General features: G+C 44.5%; 1 protein-coding gene across 1 annotated transcript in view; it reads right to left on the bottom strand.

The window, feature by feature from the left end:
* Nucleotides 1-14,606, bottom strand: part of erbin (erbb2 interacting protein) — a 35,272-nt gene extending 20,666 nt beyond the window's left edge. The window contains exons 1-3 of the mRNA XM_068706595.1: nt 14,530-14,606; nt 1,430-1,624; nt 971-1,088 (exon numbers count right to left, since the gene is read on the bottom strand). Coding sequence (XP_068562696.1) covers nt 971-1,088; nt 1,430-1,615 — 304 coding nt within the window. The 5' untranslated portion in view covers nt 1,616-1,624; nt 14,530-14,606. The remainder of the gene's footprint in view (nt 1-970; nt 1,089-1,429; nt 1,625-14,529) is intronic.
* Between the last annotated feature and the right edge of the window lie 7,987 nt (nt 14,607-22,593).

Below are 22,593 nucleotides of genomic sequence, written 5' to 3'. Positions count from 1 at the left end.
GCGGCTCTGGTTCGTGAAACCACCACCACATCCTTCAGCCTTTGTTTAAGCTTGTCTGTCTACGCACTCCATTCATTTCTGTTGGAACTACCTTTTTAACCGTTTGCGTTCTCTGTTCTCGTCATCTTCAAGACTATACGGTAGATGATGATCGACCATCTTGTGCAGTGACCTGCAGTGAGCTTAACATCGATCGTATCAGACGGTGATGCTAATGCTAAAATACGGACACGTTTGAAGGAAAAACACGAAAAACTACTGAAGTCAAACCGATTGATTTCATGTGCGTCTGAGGCATTAGAACGGAGTAACGTCAAGCCTCCAGACACTTTAGTCTGCAGTCGTTCCTTCTTCTAAATAAGTGACATTGACAGCGGAAAGCGTTCATCAAACAGGCGGAGTTGAAAGGACATTGAGTACAAAGCGCCACCTCATATTCAACAGCGTGAGAGTTTATCTTCAAAAGGAGGTAAACGTCGCACTTTGCAACTGTTGTCACTTCCCCACTCTGCAAAACCACCGGCGAGATACTTTGAGTCGAGCGCCTGGTGCAGATATTCTCAGTTAAGGAGCTTCATCTAGCCACGTTCGGTTCCCTGCTACTACCTGCGCTGTGAAGACAGCGTCTAGCATACTGCAGGTCTGGGCTCGTCCACTTCCTGTATCGATCCCTAAAGAGGGTTTCGAGCCACGTAGTCCGGTGACGTAACACGGTTATTGAAACATGATGTGGCGTTTTACCTCAGAATATCTCGGTATCGTTTGCGCAACGGGTTCCTCTTGTTCGCTGATCGATGTCAGTCGTAGGACAGTTAGACATTTGAACCTCGCAAGGTCGCTGAACCCCCGCGGCTGTGGTCCGTTTTCAGAAACCTGATCTGATGCCACAGGTTTACAGGACTCCCTTAAAACCTGCCAATCAGAACATACGTCCAACCTAAAAGACATACGGGGAGGTGGTTTTGCTTACTGTTTTTGCTGACGTCAAGCTCCCTGAGATTGATGAGGTTTGCGATGGCTGCCGGCAACACCGTCACGTCATTATCTGGCATGCTCAGTCGGTGGAGTAACTGGCAGTTAAACAGTTGCTGGTGGAGAGAGAGAGAGAGAGAGAGAGAGCGAGAGAGAGAAGAGATAACATCTTGTTTATCAAAAAGCACATGGTTCTTACACAGTACATTAGATGTTCAAATGTCCCGATTGTCTTAAACTGCGTCACTCAAAGTTGTTAATGTCTAAACGAATATGAATGACGTTAAGCGACCACAATGCAAGCTTTTCATAAGAGATGAGCTATTTATGCACGCAGCAAGTCAACATTCGGTGACCTCATGGGTAATGCTGTGCAGTTAAAAAGGGTTTCATCAGTTGTAGACGGCGTTCACAGAGAGACTCATAAAGTTTCTATACATCGGTGCGAGCGCCTTACTTTAGGCAGCTCCTCGATCTGGTTGGCATCGAGGTAGAGTTCCTGCAGGGTCTTCTCAAAGCTAAAGATCTCCTTAGGAACCGTCTCCAGGCTGCAGTGGGAGTAGTCCAGCGATGTCACCGCCTCCTCCTCACCCCGCAAGCAGCGGCATGGCACCAGGCGAACAAACAAGCTCCGCTTGGACATCCTCAGGCACTAGAGAGGGGAAACAGAGAGATATGTAAAGGGAGGACAGGAGGAGGAGGAGGAGGAGGAGCGGTCGGCATTCGTCAAGGGCCGCTTTTAAAACTTCAGCTTTCAGTCTCCAGATTGATTTTCCGACCTTCCCATGTTGCACATATGTGACATTTTAAGTGCAGTGTAAACACATGCTGAGCCGAACCATGAACATTCGACTGCCGATTTCATTTTCCAGAGCAGAACTTATACGGTGTTTCGTGTTCTCCTTTCACAGAACAGCTGCCCAAGCTTTTGATGAGGAAGAAATTATGAGATTACAAATTCCTCCAGTCAATCTAAACTACATGGGGATGGAATCTTCACTGATTCATGCCAAAACCATGCACCGTTAGTCCACCTTTTATTCTCGCACCGTATACTTTCTGCTACTTTTGTACGTACTTTGCACACTTGCCGTTTGCCATTTCTCCCACGTTTTGTTTGTATGCTGCAGCACAATGGGAATATGAAGTCATATTGTATCGAGTTAAAGTGACGCTTTGCATGTCATCTCTTCTAATAATCGGACACAAATACTTGAAATGGGGATCTGATCTGGTTGGTGTGAACACATCCACAAAAACCTCAGATTCTTCTTTAAAAAAAAAAGGAAATTCCGGTATTTCTCAACCTGGGTCATAATCTCCTATTCTGGTCTATTACTTGTGACACAATTTCACGTTCACGCTTTATCGCAGAGATACTCGGCGGGATTTTGTGACACAGACTCTGAGAAGTGACTCGTTACTCTACAACACCGTCCCGCTGGTTTCAACAGTTACTGTACAGGGACTTCCTTGGGACTACTTTCTGTGTTTAATTTTGGTGTTCAAGGGTGTTGATTTCTCATAAATTTAAATTGGCTTTCCAATAGTACGTGTAATACACGGTCTGCAGAAGGACCTTCCAACACACACGTTGAATGCATCATACACACTCCATCCTATTCCTCCCTCCAAAGAATTGTGCTTCCAATGTGTTCACAAATCTGCATATAGATTACAATAATACAATAATAATAAATAACACTCATACGAAATGTACTTCCTTATTTTTCAAAAAGGTTCCACTATAAAGAAATGACACCGGAGAGAAGCCCGACGCGTTGGAAGTTTTTTTTTTAAGTTTCTCATTTCTGTTTTTCTTGTTATGAAATTTTTTTTCGACAAAACGAGAAGCTGCCCGTTATGGTGGCTGTGCTGTATCCTCATTCGTGTTGAAGCAGAGGACAGTCATCTTCGTCAGAAATCCTTGTCCTCGACTGGTTTCATACAAAACTCTGTCAACTGCAAAAATAAAGACGTATGAAAATCCTTCCAGCCATCAATCTTGTTGGGACTTTAAGGGGTTGAGGGGTTGAGATTTGTCCTTTCAACTTGCTACGGGGACGTGCGTTTGTATTTTTATAGCCAGAGGGTTTTTTCAGGAGTTCAGTACACACCACGGAATGTGTTCTGGTCAAAAGGGGGCTTTGTTCCTCGGAGCATGTAGAGAATGTGACTGTTGCTCCCCCTCGTCTTAATCTGAGTGCCGCCGCAGCACATAATCTCAGAGTCGCTCGCCGTGTATCCCGACTGTCTGACTGAGCTGTAAAATTGTGATAGCCTCGACCTACACTGTGCCGACTCTGTCTGTGTGTGTGTGTGTGTGTGTGTGTGTGTGTGTGTGTGTGTGTGTGTGTGTGTGTGTGTGTGTGTGTGTGTGTGTGACCACATGTTTGTGTTAGAGGTTGCTACAAGGCATTATGCAAGTCAGTATGTTCTCTGACATTTGGTTAACTGATTGTTATCGGACATACAAATGTTTGCATGTGTGCGCAGACAGTGCAAAGACAAAATTTGGAGCTACTCAAAATATCCAATGGCCCACCTTGGCATTAGTTATGACATTATGCACTGAAGAATTCGTGCTTTCATCATATGGAGCAAGGTTTTCCCAAGAGGAACTTTCAAATCCGTCCAAAGTTTTGTGAAAAGGAGCACCGGTCAGCCATCCCAACATTCCCAACTCATTAAAAAATGGGTGCATGTGTGCACACGCCCACACTCCCATGAGGCACGCACTACCGAGAGGCCGTCAAGCCTCCCACACACATTTTGCTACAGCAGCAGGCAGCTCATGTATAAATACTCTGAGTAATCTGGTCTATCACCAGAGGGGATGACAGAGGGCTTGGCTCCATTCACCCCCCCCCCCCCCCCCGAGAAACATAGCGCTGAGCATATGGGTGACGCATGCTGGAGTGGGAGGAGAGGGAGGAAAAAAAAGGGAGTGTGATGTGGGTTAACGGGGAATAAAAAAGGGGGGGGGGGGGGGGGGGGGGTATTGAGAGTTATGCAAGAAAAAGGAGCAGATAAAGTGTCATGAGAAAAGTTAAGAGCGAGAGCTTGTTGAGGAAGGGGAGACTGGATGTGGTGAACATGTTAAAGCCGGTTAGTTAATCTGCCTTTAAGGATGGGTTCTAAACGACTTCATCTAATAATGTTAAATGACCAGAAAATCGAACCGTTGGCAGAGAAAGACGCGAGAGTCTCCAGACGCACTGGCAGTTATGTTCATTTAGCATGCAACCGTTTGCAATTGGCACTAAACACAAAGCGCAGCTGAGACCGACGGAAAATGTGACGCAAGTCGCTCACGGACGTCACGTTTATTTGAGATATTTGGTCATTAACCGGTATTGTATCGGTTGCCAGGTTTTGTAACTTAAATGATGACTCTGGTGATACTGTATTGTTCTTATCGTCAACACATCTAAAAAGACCCAAACCGACAATGAGGCAATCCGACAAACAAGCACAGTCTCAGAACCTCAACTCTGATTTCCTCCGTGCCATAGGGCTCCATTGTTTTCCCCCCCAAAAAAAATGAGCCGATCGATGAGTCACACTCTTGCTTTGGGTGACACATCTTCATCACCATGAGCACTGTAGTTATTGTGAGTCGATAGAAGCTCACTAGGAGCACCAAGTGTGCGTTACTCACTCCCTTTATCTATTAGTACAGAGCCCAGCTGTTTGAGGAAGTGATTTGAGTCAGGAACTATTGAAAGACGATCTAAAACATTCTTTTGCTCTTTTTTTTTTTTTTTTTTTTCTCCCCCGGGGCCTTTGTTAGTAACAAAAACAGAAACACAGAACCTCGCGCGCCTCGTTCTTCATGAACACAACTATCTTGCACAACGTCGTCTGCTGTGCCAAGTGAAACAGCCCGACTGCTGAACGACGGGAGACTTCGAACGACGACCTCGGGAGTCAGGTAAAACCATCTTCACGGGAGGAAGTGAAACGACACCGGTCGGGTTCGTCACGTAGCCGGACATGCAAAGCCGCAGACGTGTAGAAACCTTGTTTTCTAAACGACGCACAATGCCTCGTTTGAACATTTGCATGACGCGCGACGCGCCGTCGATGCAGGAGCGCGTTCACAGCTGCAGCCGAAGCTCCCGGAAGCTGCACCGATGCCGTCGAACGGCTCACTCCTTAATGATGCTGAACCCTTTTGTGTTTGTATTTTAGAATAAAGAGAATGTGAAATGGGCTGGATAACTGTGCCCCCCCCCCCCAGAGTAATCTGGAAGGCAGCACACTAATGAGACTCGCACAGCCTTCAACATAGATAGGCTTATCCACTGACCTACATGTTATTGGAATGATGACTGCCTTCATTCACCCAGCTTTAGTCCATCAAGAGCATTTGACTTTTGTTCGAAAAAAAAGTTCCAAGAGACATGCAATAGAGATTTCCAGACATGTTTAAGCTCTTGGCTGAGACTTTCTCTCTTAGCCGACTTATTTAAGCGGCACATTAACTTAAACCAGTGTTGCTAGTAACAGCTTGGCCTGACTGCCGTGAAATTGTGGGGAGAAAAAAAAGCCTAAAAAAAAAAGAAGAAGAAAAAGCTGTATGTATTCAGACATTTTCTAAATGTGTGAACGGTGGACATGTGATTCAGATCCTTGTGGCTCCCTCTGTGCAGCGGTGAATGAAAAGAGTCCGGAGGGCAGGCCGGGCACAGATTCCCACTTTGCCCCCCCCCCTTCAGAGCCAGGAAACCACTTCTCTGTCACAACCCCTCTCTCCCGGTAACGTAAGTGCCTCCTGGGTCATTGCTGTTGTTATAGAGACCGCGAGGTCAAGAGTGGGCGCAGCTCTCCGAAGCCCCAGAGTCATGCACAGAGCAGCTGAGCCTGCTCAAAAACGTCCACGTAGAAACACACGATCCACTGATGAACCACAGGAGGGGCGGAGCAGAGCGCTCTGCGAGAGGCGGTCAGGTGGGCTAAGAGAGAGCACGCTCTGAAAGAGACGGGCGGAGAGGTGCGTCCTGAAGGTTCACCAAGTCCTCAGTGGCCTACTTCTAGTCATTGTCAAAGACCGGGACGAGACCCACAGGTGGTTTATATTGTTCAGATAATTGCAGCCTACTTATGATATTGAATCCAATATGAAAGTTTAGCGTAACTGAGAGGAAACGATCAGAATGAAACTCTGCTTAAATGCATTCATTTAGTCGCATTTATAAAGTATTTAACATACTGATGCATTAAACAAAGTTGTTATTTGGGGATATGCATTTAAAATGGGCTCGTTAGGTATTGTTGAACCCTGTTGTGTCTGTGTGGAGGTCTGTGTGTGTCTGTGTGTGTCTGTGTGTGCGTGTGTGTCTGTGTCTGTGTCTGTGTGTGCATGTGCAACGGGTTAAGCGGAAGCAAAAGTGCAGCATTTGACAGAAGCGAGCAGCTTGTGTTATTTATAGCGAATAGCACTGGTCTGGTTGGCAGAATGTGATTAGTGAGGGCTAGCTCTCGCCTTATGAAAGGAGCTTTTGATCCAGATTGCAGTGGACTGTTACGGGATTGCTGGGCCACAGCTTGAAATTTTATATTAGAGATTATAGCAACAAAAACAATGCAGGGGAAGAAAGAAAAAAACAAAAAAAACAACAGCAGCAGCAGCACATAGCAGAGCATGCAGAGCCTGTGGGATACACTTGAGTTGCCTCCGTCTGTGAAGGAAGAGGAAAGAAACAAGTCACTTCCTCAATGCGGCGCCGAGTGCCAGCGGGCTCCGGGGCTCGCTCTCAAGCTTCCTATAAAGCAGCTTTAACTCTTCTCACATGGGATCACGTCCTTTACCACGGAGATGTGCTAAATTATTCACAACCCGGTGCAGAAAAAGGAAACTTTCATCCCAGTAGGACTCTCGCTTTCTGGGTTAACGCGTCATCCAAATGTTAAAAGTTACGCAATCTTTAAGCGGCACATTATACAATACGATGGTCTGTACGTTGTAATCGCCGCGACATCTGTATACTCAGCCATGTTTGGGGACTACGTCTTGTTTATTTACAGTGCAGAATGGATAAGCAGGTGGTCGATGGTGACTCATTATATATCCTACAGAGAGAAGACGGGTTATGTAATGCTTCAACAACCTGCTCAAACACTGAATAGTATCCCTAAACTGTAGCTACTGAAGTTGTATGTATTTACAATGAAATATCTTGAACTTCAATTACAGTTGATGTGGTGGTGGTGGTGGTGGTGGTGGGGGGGTAACAACGGTCCCTCGTGAGGTCCTTCCTCTGGGCGCCTCATTAAACGGAATCACATTCAACTGCAACCGGCACAACAGGAGATCTGCTGCTTCTCAATAATGCAGCGGCATATTGAGTTAAGGGGACAACAGTTGAACCACTGACTCTGTCACACACACACACACACACACACACACACACACACACACACACACACACACACACACACACACACACACACACACACACACACACACACACACACACACACACACACACAGACAGACAGACAGACGTGTCTCCAGTCTCCATACTCTCAAACTGCAAGCGTCCGATATGATATTCAGACCACGAACGTTTGACGCGTCTCCATAATCTGCCTCTACAGGGAGATCGGTGCTATATAGTTCTATATAGTTCTATATAGTCGCAGGTCTCTGGCTCTACAGTAACGGAGGGCTGCTGCTAAATGATAAGCGCAGCAGCTACGCACAAAAAAATAAAAAAATAAAAAATATACCAAAAATGCAATTAGGCCCCTATCTCTACTGTAAGCAGGAGCGAGCGCTGCAGCGGCTCTTTAAACGCTACTTTGTTTATCAGCGACCTTTAATTTGCCATGTAGTTAAACACATTCCTAATTGGGAAAGTAACGGATACATATTAAAAGAAACTTTCAACAAAGTGTTTGATTAGAGAAGGAGACTGTAGAGCTATATTAGTCTTGTTTGGTTGCACGGTTCAGGAACTTAAATCTTAGAATAAAGAATCACAACAAGATCCTGCCTGACAATAACCGTGATATTTTCCCCCACATTAACATGCTGACATTACCCCCAAAAGCAGGACTCGATAACTAAACACAGGAAGCGATCCATGCATAATAAAAACCCCAAAGCAACAGAAAGCCGACGGCTGGTGTTACGGCTGAAATAGAAAGCCGGCCGTGTTGTCGGTATCTGTCACGGGGGATACGCAGCTCAGTGGAACCTGAAGTTCCAGTTTCACCGTCCCTCTGGTTTTGGTTCTCACCAGAGCGCTTAGGTCTCAGTGGTCTTGCGTGACTCCAGAAAACAAAACCACGATTGTTTTCTTTGAATTGCTTGTGAAATGAGGGTCAGTAATCTGATCCGGGACAAAAAGACAGAGTGCCCTTTTACAGCATCTGCCCAATTTTCTGCTGTGAGCACACTGAACGCACCATGACAACAAGATTCGGATCCATTTAAAACGCAACCTAAAACACATTCATTTATATCACAATGTTTCAGCAGGACTTCCCTATTCATCTCTTTTCAAGATGTTTTAGTTTCTTTATCTTTGGGACACTTGCAGTACGATACAACGAGCAGATCAGGAAGCACAACATATTGCTGCGCAGGAGGAAATGCTCAAAATGAAACAAAGACTTCAAATTCTCAGTATTCAGAGAGGAAGAAAAATATGTGCTCAGTGAAGCCAGCGTTTGTTTCACCATCAGCCTCAAAACCCTGCGTTGACCGTAAACACACCGTTTATGGATGCAGTCCACACACACACACACACACACACACACACACACACACACACACACACACACACACACACACACACACACACACACACACACACACACACACACACACACACACACACACACACGCGCACACACGCCCTCTGTCCCTTAATTAAAAGGACAGCAGTACAAGATGGAATATCAGTAAACAACTATATAGCAATAAAATGTACTTGGGTGAATGTTTAAGCTGACACAGTGTAACATTAATGTTATTTAAAAAGAGGTTATGAAAGAAAGTAGCACAAGCTATTAAAACGCCACTGATGATGTTCCCAAATGAAATGGAAATAGTCCAGCCTTTCATTTAGCCATCACACCTAATTGACGCCAACTTGCGCCGTAATGGGATGCATTTTATTCCCCCTCTTACTTTCTGCACACTCAGCCGGGCCTCGCGCTGCAGAGGATCGCAGATATTCGGAATCCACGCGATTCCCCTTTGAGAGGACTTCATCATAATTACCCTAATGAATAATTCCCACGTTATTTCTTGAGATGGGGGGGAGGGGGGGCCTTCGGGCCAAACGTATGCAGTCCTATTACCACTTACGTTTGTTCTGGTCTCCACAAACTCTCGGGTTAAGGAGGAGTCACGGATCCCCCCCCCCCGGAGAGGGACAGAGGAGGCGCAAGAGCGGCCCACTTCCAAAAAGGTTAAGTCCTCTCCAAGGTGATTAATACGCATGATCGTCTTCTGAGCCTTCATGCACACTGGTGACAGTGAAATGTCAATATGTCGAAAATATGGAGAGCAACCCTGGCATTTCTGCACTACATAGTCAGATTAATGCCTTCGAACAGAATCTATCTATCTATCTATCTATCTATCTATCTATCTATCTATCTATCTATCTATCTATCTATCTATCTATCTATCTATCTATCTATCTATCTAGAGAGATAGAGAGAGACAGAGAGAGAGACAGAGAGAGAGACAGAGAGAGAGACAGAGAGAGAGACAGAGACAGACAGACAGACAGACAGACAGACAGACAGACAGACAGACAGACAGACAGACACACACACACTTGTTTTAGAATAACACCAGAAATAGAGCAAGAATGAATAAAACACTTTCAGCATAATCTCTCCATGCAGTGCGTCTGCTACTGAAGATTATAATCCTCCAGTATTGATTTAATTATAGGACCTAAGTGTGACTGTGGAGCAAGGGAGACTAATTAGCGGTTTGTAACAGCCACAGAAAAGGTTATTAAATAAGTTAAAGGTTATAAAAAGGTAAGCAAGCTTTGGTGTTTTTGTATCACAATTCACTGCCAACGCTATGAACGCATCGCAACAACTAAATATTTAACGACAAACAAGATGTTTTGTGACGACCAGCTCCAAATATTACATTCGGTTTCATGATCAGAACTACAACCGCAGCCTTCTACGGACTACCTCGCTGCGTCTCTGAAAGCCACTTCCTGGCAACATGAAGACCGACGACAATTCTGCTGAGACGTGCGAAAACAGGGTATCCTGTGAGACGAGCTCGCCGCCGGCTGTCAAATGACGCCGACTGTCAATTCCACCGTCGGTTTCAAAGAAGGTGACACACACTTTCGTCCCGGAAACGACATGTTCAGGTGAGGTTCTCTCTGCAGGTAAAGTCACAGTTCAAATATGTGTGAGGAAAGTTGCCAAGAGAAGCCCAATAAATGTGTGTGGCATTGTGAAATGAATGTGGAGGAAGGCTAATTGGATCGTTTCACCTGCTTGGTGTTGCATGTGAAACCGAGGTAGAGCGGATATTAGTCGTGTGACGCTTCAAAGAGTGCAGCGCCACCATGATGAATGAACTAGCTGCTCTATCAACGATGAGCTAGAGTCTCTCTCTCTCTCTCTCTCTCTCTCTCTCTCTCTCTCTCTCTCCCCCCCCCCCCCCCCCCCCCCCCCCCCCCCCCCCAATGTTTGGGACTCTTTATGGACCCAGAGAGTGCTACAAACCCACAGCAAAGATATTGTGAAAAGTCAAAGTGACAAGCTGCAACAAGATGAACAGGTCTACTGCATAACCTCTTCTTAGCTTTCCCCTCTCCTCTAAAGGCGCAGAGTGGATTTGTTCAAATAGTGAGCTTCAAGCAAACCCTGTAGATTAGCTTTAAACGCTTGAAACACATCTAAATGATGTTTTCAGCTATGGTTTGTGTCCATGGCATTTAAAAAAAAAAGAAACTTCAATCAATACAATTAGGTCAGACGTCTTTCAGAGGAAAGTCTGGATTATTGGAGAGCAGTTTCCTTCCTCATTAAAAGCTAACCAGGGCAAAGGAGGAGAGAGCCCTGCTGGTTATAAATAGCAGTCCAACAAAAAAAAAAAAACCCTGCCGGTAAGATCTTAATTAAATATGAGATCCAGTTAAATCAGAGCCCATGAGATTAATTTCTGCAAAGAGGAGACCGGATCAATGACGTTAGCCCTTATTAACGATGACACAATAACTATAAGAGTCTATGTCGCAGCTTTCAGGTTATGTTGAAAGTTAAAAACTAATCAAGAAAAAAAAGGTAGAAAAGCTGCCGGCTTGATGTCACACGAAGAAGGCTGCCCAAGCAGAAAACAAATATTTGGACACTCTTTTATAAAAAAAAAAAAAAAAAAAAAAAAAAAAAAAAAAAAGTACAGTACAGCACCATTGGTGGGTTAAAGTCTAACCCACTGCTGACCATAAGCCACCGCACTAATGCTACGTCAGCAGCCAGTAACAGCTCCTTGCAACTTGCAAAAACAACAGAACGTCCTTCCAGTCATGATGCATATTATTACGACGGAGTAAACTATGACACGGCACAAATCAACAACATCCATCCGTTGCAATCAAATATCCACAGAAAGGACATTTTAGTGACTTTTTGCACGACCGCCATTGCTATATGTCCTTAATGCACCGTTATTCATTAAACAGCAGAAAGGCAGAACTTCATTCATTGTACACTAAAATCACTCCCAGGTATGCAGTTACTGTATTTTACTGGTGTGTTCAAGTGCTACAGAACAACGTTGCCGGTCTCGTTTCCAACTCGCAGAGCTCTAGAGGACCTGGAGGGCTATCTGCTCATGATCTAGGCTGCTCACACAGATGGCCAAGAATGGAAAAAAATTAAATCAGAGGAATAGATAGTAAAGCAAGCCAGACATAAAAAGAAATATAAAATCTATACAGCACACAGCGACAGTAAATATCTTACTTTTGCTTTGCGTGGTACTCAATAACAGACCGGTCTTCTGAAATGTATTTGCTTTAGCATACATGTACATAGCTTTATACACAAACATACGTACTTAATAACCTCTGTCAGTGATAGCTGTGGTTCAGACGATGATGCTTCTCTGGTAGAAAGAGACGCAGACTCTGCATCAGCTACAGTCGCTTGTCTCTTTGTCTGTTTGTCCATGTGAGCGAGGAAGACAGAGGGAGTGAGACGCTTGTTTTGCCGAGTCTCAATAAGCAGGTCAGACACATTCGGGTCAGAGACATGAATCCATGCAGACAACTGCCACATTTTCCATGTTTGCCTCCTGGAGAATATGGAAATGGAGAACATTTCCCCAAATGTCTTGTTAAAGTCATACAGTCTGCTCATTAAATACCGTTTTAAAACAATGAAAAAAGCACAAAGCAATATGGGTAAAAATATGGCATAACCTTTCCTCTTCTCAAACATAACCTCTCTCTCTCATATACATATGAAGATATATCTACATCTCTATCTCTAGATCTATTTGTATTCATCTAAAATGAATAAATACATTCAGATTAAAACTGCTCCCCAGTATAAGGAACCAATTTATGATAAATTAGTTTTCACTAAAGAGTTCCTCCTCTGGAAGCACATTTCAAAGTCAACGCCATTTTTGAAAGAAGTAATCTTTCTCTGAAAAGATATGTTAAAAGAGAGAAATGGAGGAATCTCAACTTTAGAGAAAGATCTCAAATGCAACGGCAGTGCTGTGACTATTTAAAAAAAAAAAAAAAAAAAAAAACGCTAAACGCTGCTGGACGCTCAGAGACCGGCCTTGAAAAGGTAAAAGCGTTGCTCCTTGAAAACAGTTAAATCAGGAACAGTACGGCACGGAACAAATTACAAATTGTCCTCGTCTAAGAATGAAAATAAAAAAAGTCACAGTTCATCATTTTCAATGTTTGTGTGATTCTAGCACGGTGTGGATGAAAAGCAGATTTCCAATGAGACATTACCCTCCGTAAACTGGTGTCACACTCACACACAATCCAGTAACCTGGTAAACTAGGCCCCGTTCACTAGTGACGGGCGATATGACCTCCAATGTATCCCTCCATTAACTGTGACCGCCTATCCTATTCAGCACTCAGCAGAAACTCTACTGAACTCAACGGTGAATACATTCACACCTACGGGCAACTTAGAGTCAGCAATTAACCCGACACGCATGTCTGTGGACTGTGGGAGGACGCCGGAGAACCCGGGGACACTCAGGGAACCTGTTGTTTTTGCGGAGACCGTATTATATCACTGCAACACAAAAATAAAAAAAGGCGTACTTTACTTAAAACACAGCTCTACCAATGTCAACTCTCATGGTAAGGGAAGATATTAACAATAGATTCATCTAAAAACAGATGTGTTCATTGGCTATAAATACAAATGAGGTGTGTAGACCTACAGTACATGTGACGTAGTTCATCATTAAATCTACTTCGTCTGCGCCAACCTAAAATGTCCACATTCACTAAACCAAAACGTACATACGTGTGTGTGTGTGTGTGTGTGTGTGTGTGTGTGTGTGTGTGTGTGTGTGTGTGTGTGTGTGCATCTATCACTGTAATTGCAAAATCCATGCCGCCAAATGTGACACTAGTGACGGTGATAGAACCGGTATCCCGCCCCTCCCTACTGGCTCGTGTGTGAATGAATGAATGGTCGTCTGTATCGGTCCTTAAACTGCATTGATCGCAGCGCTGACAGTCTGTTTACATAGTGGAGCCTCGTAATCATCACGCAGCAGCACGTCAATAGTTTCCTGCCCATGTAATTTGGTGTTGGCTTATTAAAAAGAAGAAAAATAAAATTGATATTACGGACAAAAGAAAAGAAAAAGATTGTGGAAATTAGAGACTAGTATCGAATGTACTTGATGCAAAGCCTCCAGCGGTGTGAAAGTTATGCAAACAGAGCAGCTATGAGCTACAGGAGAAGCCAAGTAGTCAAACAAGTAAATGTGGAGGCAAACAGACAAAGACAAATCCTCAAGCTTTTAAAGACAAACCTGTTCCTGTCAGTAGTACCACAGAGAATGTGGTATCTGGAGGCCTGCCCTGTACAGTAGAAGTACAGTACTGCAAGTACAGCAACATCGGTCTCAATCCTCCTCGTCTGCCGTTCCACAACAAATGTGCTAAAGATATTTTTCGGTCTATTAAACGTTTGTTGGGGGTTAAAGGACGCCATTTTGTATCAAATCGCCATTGAGTTTTTAACCCCATTGTCCTCTTTTGTCAACGGGGCACGGTCTGAAATAACTATGACGCTTCGGGAGGTATTTCTTCTTCACCCTGTTAAGATGAAATCGGATGCTGATCGCACACGGAGCTAGTTTGGCAGGTGGATCACGTCCCTAGGCCTCCAGGAGAACAGGGCGGGGCCCTCCTGTTGTTTCTTGTTCCACATACGTCACTTCCGGGAGACCAAAATTGGTATAAGAGAAGGAAAATGAAATCTAAAGAAACAGATTTAGCCTTCATCGCCTCATTGTTGACAACAGGACATTGCGTGACATTAGAGCGCTGCTTTACATACCTTGTCATTTAGGACTCAAGCGCCTGGATCCCAGTGGGCGGCTGATGATAGATCCAACCGCGACAATTTGCTTATCTAATGAAAAAGGACAAAAAAAAGACAAAAGACGCATAAAGGAAACGGTACAAACAACAAACCGGTTTGAAAATCATAAAGTCCTCTTGCACCTCAACTAGCAGAATATATTGTGGAATAACTTATTATAAGCTAATACCAGCAGAGTTTAATAGATGGCAACTTTTGCAATTCATCTTCGATGGCGTTATATTTTCAGGTTTCCCTTCATCGGTGAGGAATAGAGCTGTGCATTGCATGCTAACCTACAACAACACACAACCACAACACCGTACATTGCCCACGGAAATTGGAAACACTTTCTTATTTTCACAAAAGTGGTGATCAAACCAATTAACTGTATTGTGAAATGCCTTTAGACTTAAATTTAAAACAGCCGTAAAACATAACCAGACAAATATGAGAAGTTCCAAAGAGATAGTCGGTGCAGAGGACTGTATGGTTTATTGCAGCACATAGTGTATTGGTCATTTGTCTGATCCCTTGAGTGGTGATGGAGGACCGACTAATGGGATTAGATTAAGCTACTGGAAGATATTTCTTTACATGTTCCATGGCGCACGTTAATTAGCGCTCTAGGTTTAGGTCAAAAGAAGCTCCTTCTCTCTCTCTTCGTGGTGAGTTCTGCTCGTTAGTGGTTCGGCTTTGCAGCTGATGTTCAGTGTGTTCAACCAAAGAAAAAAAAAAAAAAAAAAAGTGATTTGTCAGCGAACGCTTCCTTAACTACAAAGAGCTCTTGGATGCGGGTGGAATTTATCAAGTTTAGCAGATACTGAAATAGCGAAGCTCCGCCTATGTGCCAAGTTAGTGCTGCCTGAGGGGACGGACACACACACACACACACACACACACACACACACACACACACACACACACACACACACACACACACACACCATTTTGAATAAAATAATGATCACGCTGTTTTTCATGTTGCTACTAAAGACTGTACTGCTGCAGCATTAGAGCAACATGCATTTCATGAAGGTGATCCAGCTCGTCTACAGAAACAAGAACCCGGAGCAGACTCTGAAATGCGGCATAAGCTCGCCTCTCCGGTCAGAGCGCAACACAATGCCGGGTATTGTCCGCGCATGTCTGCAACAGTATTAGCTTTGCCAGTTGATCTGAGACAAACAGAGCCAGCTACAGAAGATGGGATCACCTCTCCACCATCCTCGCCGAGCACAATGGAGCCACAGAGCAGGGAAGAGGGGAGGGATGAAGAACAGGGCAAGAGAAAGGAGGGGAGGAGAAAGACAAGAGAGAGCGAAAGAGAAAATTTTGACTTATTCATCGGGTCTTCCAATCAGCTGCAAACACATTGGACTGCACTGACGCCCATTAGTTTCTGCTCCACTTCCCGTCGGGCCGCCTTTATCCTTCGTCTCCTCTATTTGGGAAGCTGAATTTTGGCGAACAAAAAGTTCCCTCCGCCACACGCTGGAAGAGTGCAGGAGAAGAAGCGTCGATTTTCAAATTGGGGATGTGGGCAGTGGGGGGGGGGGAAGGGGCGCTGCAGTTACCGTGCAGCTTCTCGCCTTCTATTCAGAGCGTCGCTGTGACACAACAGGAGATGGGAGAAGGAAATCACCTGCAGCGTGTTTACATGAGCTGCATCAACGAGGAAGTGACTCTGTGCTTCTGCTTCAGGAACTCAATGAATCATAAAATCAATAACATTTAAAAAGGTGTAGCTAATTTGTATTTTGATGCAATGTGACATCCAGCATCTAATCTAACTCACTGGGGTGAGAAAACTGTTATAAGCTACAAATAATAACCAACATGCTAATGAGACACGCGCATGTTTGGCAGACAAATAGTGATCAGTGGCTGTGTTTTTATACGTAATCCTCAGTTATACATAAATATACATAAACACGTTTCGCTGCCAACTCATGCATTGACTGAGAAACTTGACTTTTTTGAGAATTAAATGGGAAAAAGAACTCTTTATATATATTGTAGCACATAAAAAAAAAAGTGATGTTTACAGTCTCATAAAATCTTTTGAAGCGGTGGATAGTAGTGGATGTTTGAAGTGGCGAGAAAGGTGCAAAAGGTGCATGAATTTTTAACGATTAGGGGAAGAAAAAAAAAAGGGTATTTTAAGTATTTTAAATCCGCCGTATGTTCTGTAGAACCTTATAAAGAAAGACATCGAACAACGGCGGACATTGTAAAACCGATATAATAACTTTACGTCTCATATGGAGTCAACGTTCATCGAAATATATTACAGGTACACGTTGACTTCATGTGCAAACCGGCGTGTGATTGGTGGACGCCGTCGGCAGAGCAAAGGACGCTTCATTTGTTTTGTTTGCTCTGGTAATAACGTCACTAGTTTCCATCAGTGGACCAATTGCGTATCAGGAATACCAGTTTCTCTGTTCCTCGTCCGGGCCAGTCCGCTCTGTTGTAGAACACTGTGAACTTAAATCAGATTGGCTCCGTCTCAGAACGCTGTCAAAACACTAAGACTAGTCCTCGCAGTTAAAAAAAAGGTGTGTTCGCTTAAAGACATCAGCGCTGAAAGCAGATACTCGTGGAGCCAGGTGGGAGCGGGTCAGACTCCAGCGCTGGATATAAACACATGTAAACAGAGCTACACTCAAAGCGCTGTCGGGGTCACATGACGTCAGAAGCGGGCAGCGGTGCGTCGGAGCCGGTGAACAAGGATGGCGACCAGCCGGTTTGAATCACGGCGCGCTGAGAGCCAAATATGGAGATCCTTTAGGGGGCCCCAAAACCCACCAATTAGCCCGTGAACACGAGCCAGGCTTGATATTTCAGTTAGAGCGCCGGCCTAAGCTAACAGTAAGCTGCTCACATTCAGCACTGGAAAAAAAAGAAGAAAAAAAAAAAAAAAAAAAAAAAAGCAGCAGCTTGTGTGATCCTTTTACAAATGAACACAGGTGTGATTTCACCCAAAACACAATGACTCAGCAAATTGGAGGTAGTCCATATGTGGTCAAACACATCATGGACCGCACTGGAGGGACACTTAGTCCATCCTGTAGGACGTGGAAGCAGATGTCAACGCCATCTTTGTGTGCCAGACGATGGCAAAAGACTTGCTTTTGGTCAACCGTGACAAACCTAAAAAAATAAATAAAAAAATACCTTCCTTTCTTTTTTTTGGCTGCATGTTCCTCTGCAGCGAATATGAATGAACATGAATATGGAAGAACCAGGTGGCTCTGAGCCCAAAAATCACTGTCCCAAAGCGTATAAAAGCTTCTCGGCGCTTTGAAGTTCATCAGATATTTAAAAGTTAGTTACGATTTCTGCTTCTGCCACCATGTTGTTCCCGACAGTGAGGATACCTGGCAGAGGAGCGCCACACTGATCCAGGGTATTATACGCCTCTTCTTTACGAGTTATAGAAGATACATGCCGGTGTATCCGCTGAGGTATTGTTCGAAGCCTGTGCGGAGTTAAGCTCAGACCACTTATCGTGCGCCGGCGGCCTGAAGTCGATGCATTCATTGCCCGGCCTTCAGCTCGTGCGATCAGCATGAAAGAGATATGACGCATATCTGTAGCCGACGTTACAACAGACCACTTCTTGCACTTTTCTTTCCTCTTTGGCAATTCAAAAGACTTTCAAAATTCTTCCATTACATAAATTCTCCTGCAAAGAATGTCTCGTTTCGATAACGGTATTTCTATTTTTCCGCGCGTTGCTTGAGGGGAGACCGGAGCCGTTAACGTCACGCTCCTCTGTGGCGTCTTAATCAACCTGGAGACACCAGGAGGATTTGGCTTTATGAACATATACATACATACATACATACATACATACATACATACATATATATCTGCTGATAAACAGGGAGACGGAATGAGGCAGAGACAGATGTTCTCCTAACTGGGTCAACAGGAGCAGGCGAATCATTAGGGAGAATCTGGATGCACAGACGTACGTTAAAACTGATAGAGCAGCATCGCAAAAATACTACGCAAATGTACATCCCCCCGACAAATACTGCGTCGAAATGCAGCCTCGCGAAGCACTCCACGGCCCCTCAGTCTAGTGCATGAAAAGCTGCACTCGATAAGACGCATTCATTCAATATTGATATCTACAGCTGTGGAGATAATGTACCTGCTATTTGTTAAGCCAGCTTTAATAGCAAGTGGGCAACAGACCAAGAAAGAAAGAAATCCATAAACACGGGCTTAAAATCGTCGACTGATTTATCATAATGAAAAACAAAGCGGTAGTTAAATATTGCCACAGACCTTCGCCAGGTCGTAAATCAAAAATCACCGCAACACAAGTGCGTTAAGTACAATATAATAGAATGTAAATCAATCAAGCTCTAAAAGTAGCTGAGGTAGTTGAGGAGAAGTTGGAGTATCGTAAGAAAGAAAATGGTGGAATAGAACCACACAAACACTTCATGCAGCTTCAAGAACAAACCGGTCTCGTTAAAGGCCGACACGTTTGGTGTGGAGGTGTGTGTGGAGGTGTGTGTGTGTGTGTGTGTGTGTGTGTGTGTGTGTGTGTGTGTGTGTGTGTGTGTGTGTGTGTGTGTGTCCGTGCTTTTTATACAGCCTGAGGAAGGTCAGTGGGACTGCAACGCGGCTATGAATTATAAATATCAGCTCGGGACATCCCGGGTCTGAATATAGCCTGCTCCAGATCAAGTTAGACCGCGCAGCCGAGTGTGATCCCATGCAATCATCAAGGAGGCACACATACAGAAAAACAAACATCTTCACGAAAAAGACGACCAAAACCAAAAATGCTCTTCCTCCTCCGGTGGCCGTCTAAACCCGTGACCTTGCTTCAACACATGACCGAAACTCTAAGTCACCGCCTGCAATCAGATCATCCATTGTTTTGCACTCAAGGAGCGGGACAAACACACACACACACACACACACACACACACACACACACACACACACACACACACACACACACACACACACACACACACACACACACACACACACACACACACACACACACACCTATCAGCAGCAGCCTCTGCACAGACTCAGAGGGGTCATGGAAAAGCCACGAGAAGCCTCAAAAGAAAAAGAAACCCCTTGCACCCAAACCGGTCAGAGAGCACGCACGCACGCACGCACGCACGCAGGCACGCAGGCACACACACACACACACACACGGCGTTTTACCTAATAGCTCAAACAAAAAAGATGTCGCGCCAGATCAAACAGTGACACTGTGTGCAGAGCGCTAGCCTGTCACAGAAGTTGGGCTTAAAATGTCAGCGGCGTGTTAAACCCTCGCTCCCGTCTTCCTCTCGGTAACTCAGAAAGCAGGACCGTATCGCTGCGTGGACGAGAGGAAGGGCCGGTCGCATTCACCACACGGAGGCACAGGACACTATCTTTAGCAATGAGGCGATAACATTTCCATGGACCATTACACTGTGGAGCAGCGGTGTCAAACATGCAGCCCGAGGGCCAGACCGGCCCGCGCAAAAAGGGCCCGATCCGGCCCACTGGAGGACTACTCCTGCTAGTTCACTGGGGGTCCCATGCTAGATACGCTGTTATAGATCCTCCACGATTACGTAGAGGCTTCATGACACAACGTTGTCCAGCGTAAGCTTCTGTTCATGCAGGAGCCGCCCGTGGAAAATGTCTTTGTCCATGTCCACTTCACTGGAGGAGTAAAGTGGACACGGACCGCTGACTCGTCCAAGAAAAATGGACCTGTTCATATGTCTTCACAGAAGAAAAAAGGAGACCGGCGAACTTGGGGCGTTCACAGTACATTTCAGTACCAAAGGAATATAATATTATGAGACTCAAAAATGGAGAAAATGGAAAGAACTTGCGAGGACAACTGAGAACAGAGAAGATAAATAAATAGTAGACGGGTTTGAGGAAACGGACATCTGTTTTTTGTCGTAGCCGAGAGACCAGCGAGACATCTCATGAATGGGATGGTTCATTAATTCTTAATGTTTTCAAAATGAACTAAAGAAAAACATTCGGAGGAGATTTGGAGAAGTTATAAAACAATGGTTTTACTAGTCTGGCCCACTCAAGATCAAACTGGGCTCTATGTGGCCCACGAACTAGTTCTGCACCACTGCTGCAGAGGTTTCTGGGGAGTTTGAAATGACAACAAAAAGGAGCCGCCGATGCCAAGAACTTTAAATAATTGAAATGAATTACTTGGGTGGACCTCCAACTGACATCATCTGAGTTATGTTGAAATTGGGCTTGTTTAATAAACAGATATGAGGCTAATAGGTTTGTGACACTGTTTCCAGTAGAGCACACATGTCCCCAATCTCTACGATGACGCATCGCTCCACATGTTGGGGATTTATTGGTGATGTGGTGTTAATAGAAAACAAAAACGCCCCGTTACAACTCGCTGTTACAATACATCCTCAAACTGTACGGGCGATGGAGGAGCTTACAATGAGTGTTGGTGATCTTTATTATCCTCATTTAGAAAAACAGACTCATTCCTTCAGCTCTTTAAGGATCATTAGCATAGAATATATATAAAAGTGAAATAAACTCATGCAACAGCTCGCTCTGTGTGCACCTGCTAAGAGCTGCTCACACACACACACACACACACACACACACACACACACACACACACACACACACACACACACACACACACACAACAAAACCCAAGTCACACAACTTGTCTTTTAAAAAAAAAAACAAAGAAACGCCGACCCATTCATCCATTCCAGAGCACCGACTGAATACATCGATCGGAAGTTTGCTTCTGACGACGGCTCAACTGTGCCGTGTGTGTGTGTGTGTGTGTGTGTGTGTGTGTGTGTGTGTGTGTGTGTGTGTGTGTGTGTGTACTGGCTCAACATTTTCTCACAGGCCTCCTTCACCATCTACACGCCAACAACTGCACCAAGTCAACAACGTCACATGAGCGTTTAGTGTTAACCCCACGTGTTCTTTATTCCACGTCAACAGCTTCATTGTTGACACATTGCTCTCGAGAGCGTTTCTCTTTCTTTCTTTCTTTCTTTCTTTCTTACCACAACTGTGAATTCAAGGCTAGACTTGCTGAACTCGGGAGAGGAAATGTGCACTTATATGGTCACACAAGACAGACAAAAAAAGAAAGAAAAAAGCTTCCCTATCGGATATAAAATGTCAAACACACACACACACACACACACACACACACACACACACACACACACACACACACACACACACACACACACACACACTACATTTGCTCACAGCACTGTGTTCAGCACCAACACCGGGGATAAAAAAGGAAATTTGATACCTTTTTTTTTTTTTTTTTTTTTTAAAAAGAATGAATTCCACCCCTCTGACTGCCTTATGAAATCAAACAGCCCCAACTCTGATACCCCATTGGCTCACAGTTCAGCTCAGTGTTGCCACCGAGGAAAACCAGGCTGACTTTAGAGCCGTCTGAGGCTTGTTCAGGAAGACATGCTTTTAACCTGGGTGACCATTACAATGCCTAATCCTTCAAGAGTTTTATTTCTCAGACTCAAAAGAATGATTCAGAGATATGGTGGGGGAGGAAAACAAACATCTCCCACGAAAGCATTATGGGCTTTGGATTAACCATTATGGAGCCAGGGCAACATTTTTTTTTTTGTTGTGTAATGGAGATAAGGAAACATGGCTTCGCCGCTTTTGTTGAAGGTCTATTTCCATCTCCGAGTGGCACAACAAACTGTGTCTGTAACAAGAACATTTTGGCACTAGTGTGAGAAAAAGAGCAGTGCGGAAGAAGGGCTTTTGTTGGAGTGAGCCTTATCTTCCAGTCTAGATAAGGTGTGTTGTAAATGATCATACGAGGAACTTGATAAATTCAACGGAAAACGGAAACGCACCGCTGTGACTGTGTGCATGCGTCTGTGATTTACACAGTGTAGAATATAGAAGATCGGTCTCGCATATAACCAGCGGAGAGGAGGGCAGAAGAACTGCGTCGTACTCATTGAAGACTTTACCCCCCCACCCGAA

This window comes from Cebidichthys violaceus, unplaced genomic scaffold (genome assembly GCF_023349555.1).
Source record: "Cebidichthys violaceus isolate CVI_PGR_0920_01 unplaced genomic scaffold, fCebVio1.0.p SCAF_12, whole genome shotgun sequence".
NCBI classification, from domain to species: Eukaryota; Metazoa; Chordata; class Actinopteri; order Perciformes; family Stichaeidae; genus Cebidichthys; species Cebidichthys violaceus.
The sequence above is the reverse complement of the archived record's forward strand: the minus strand, read 5'-3'. Positions and strand labels throughout refer to the sequence as shown.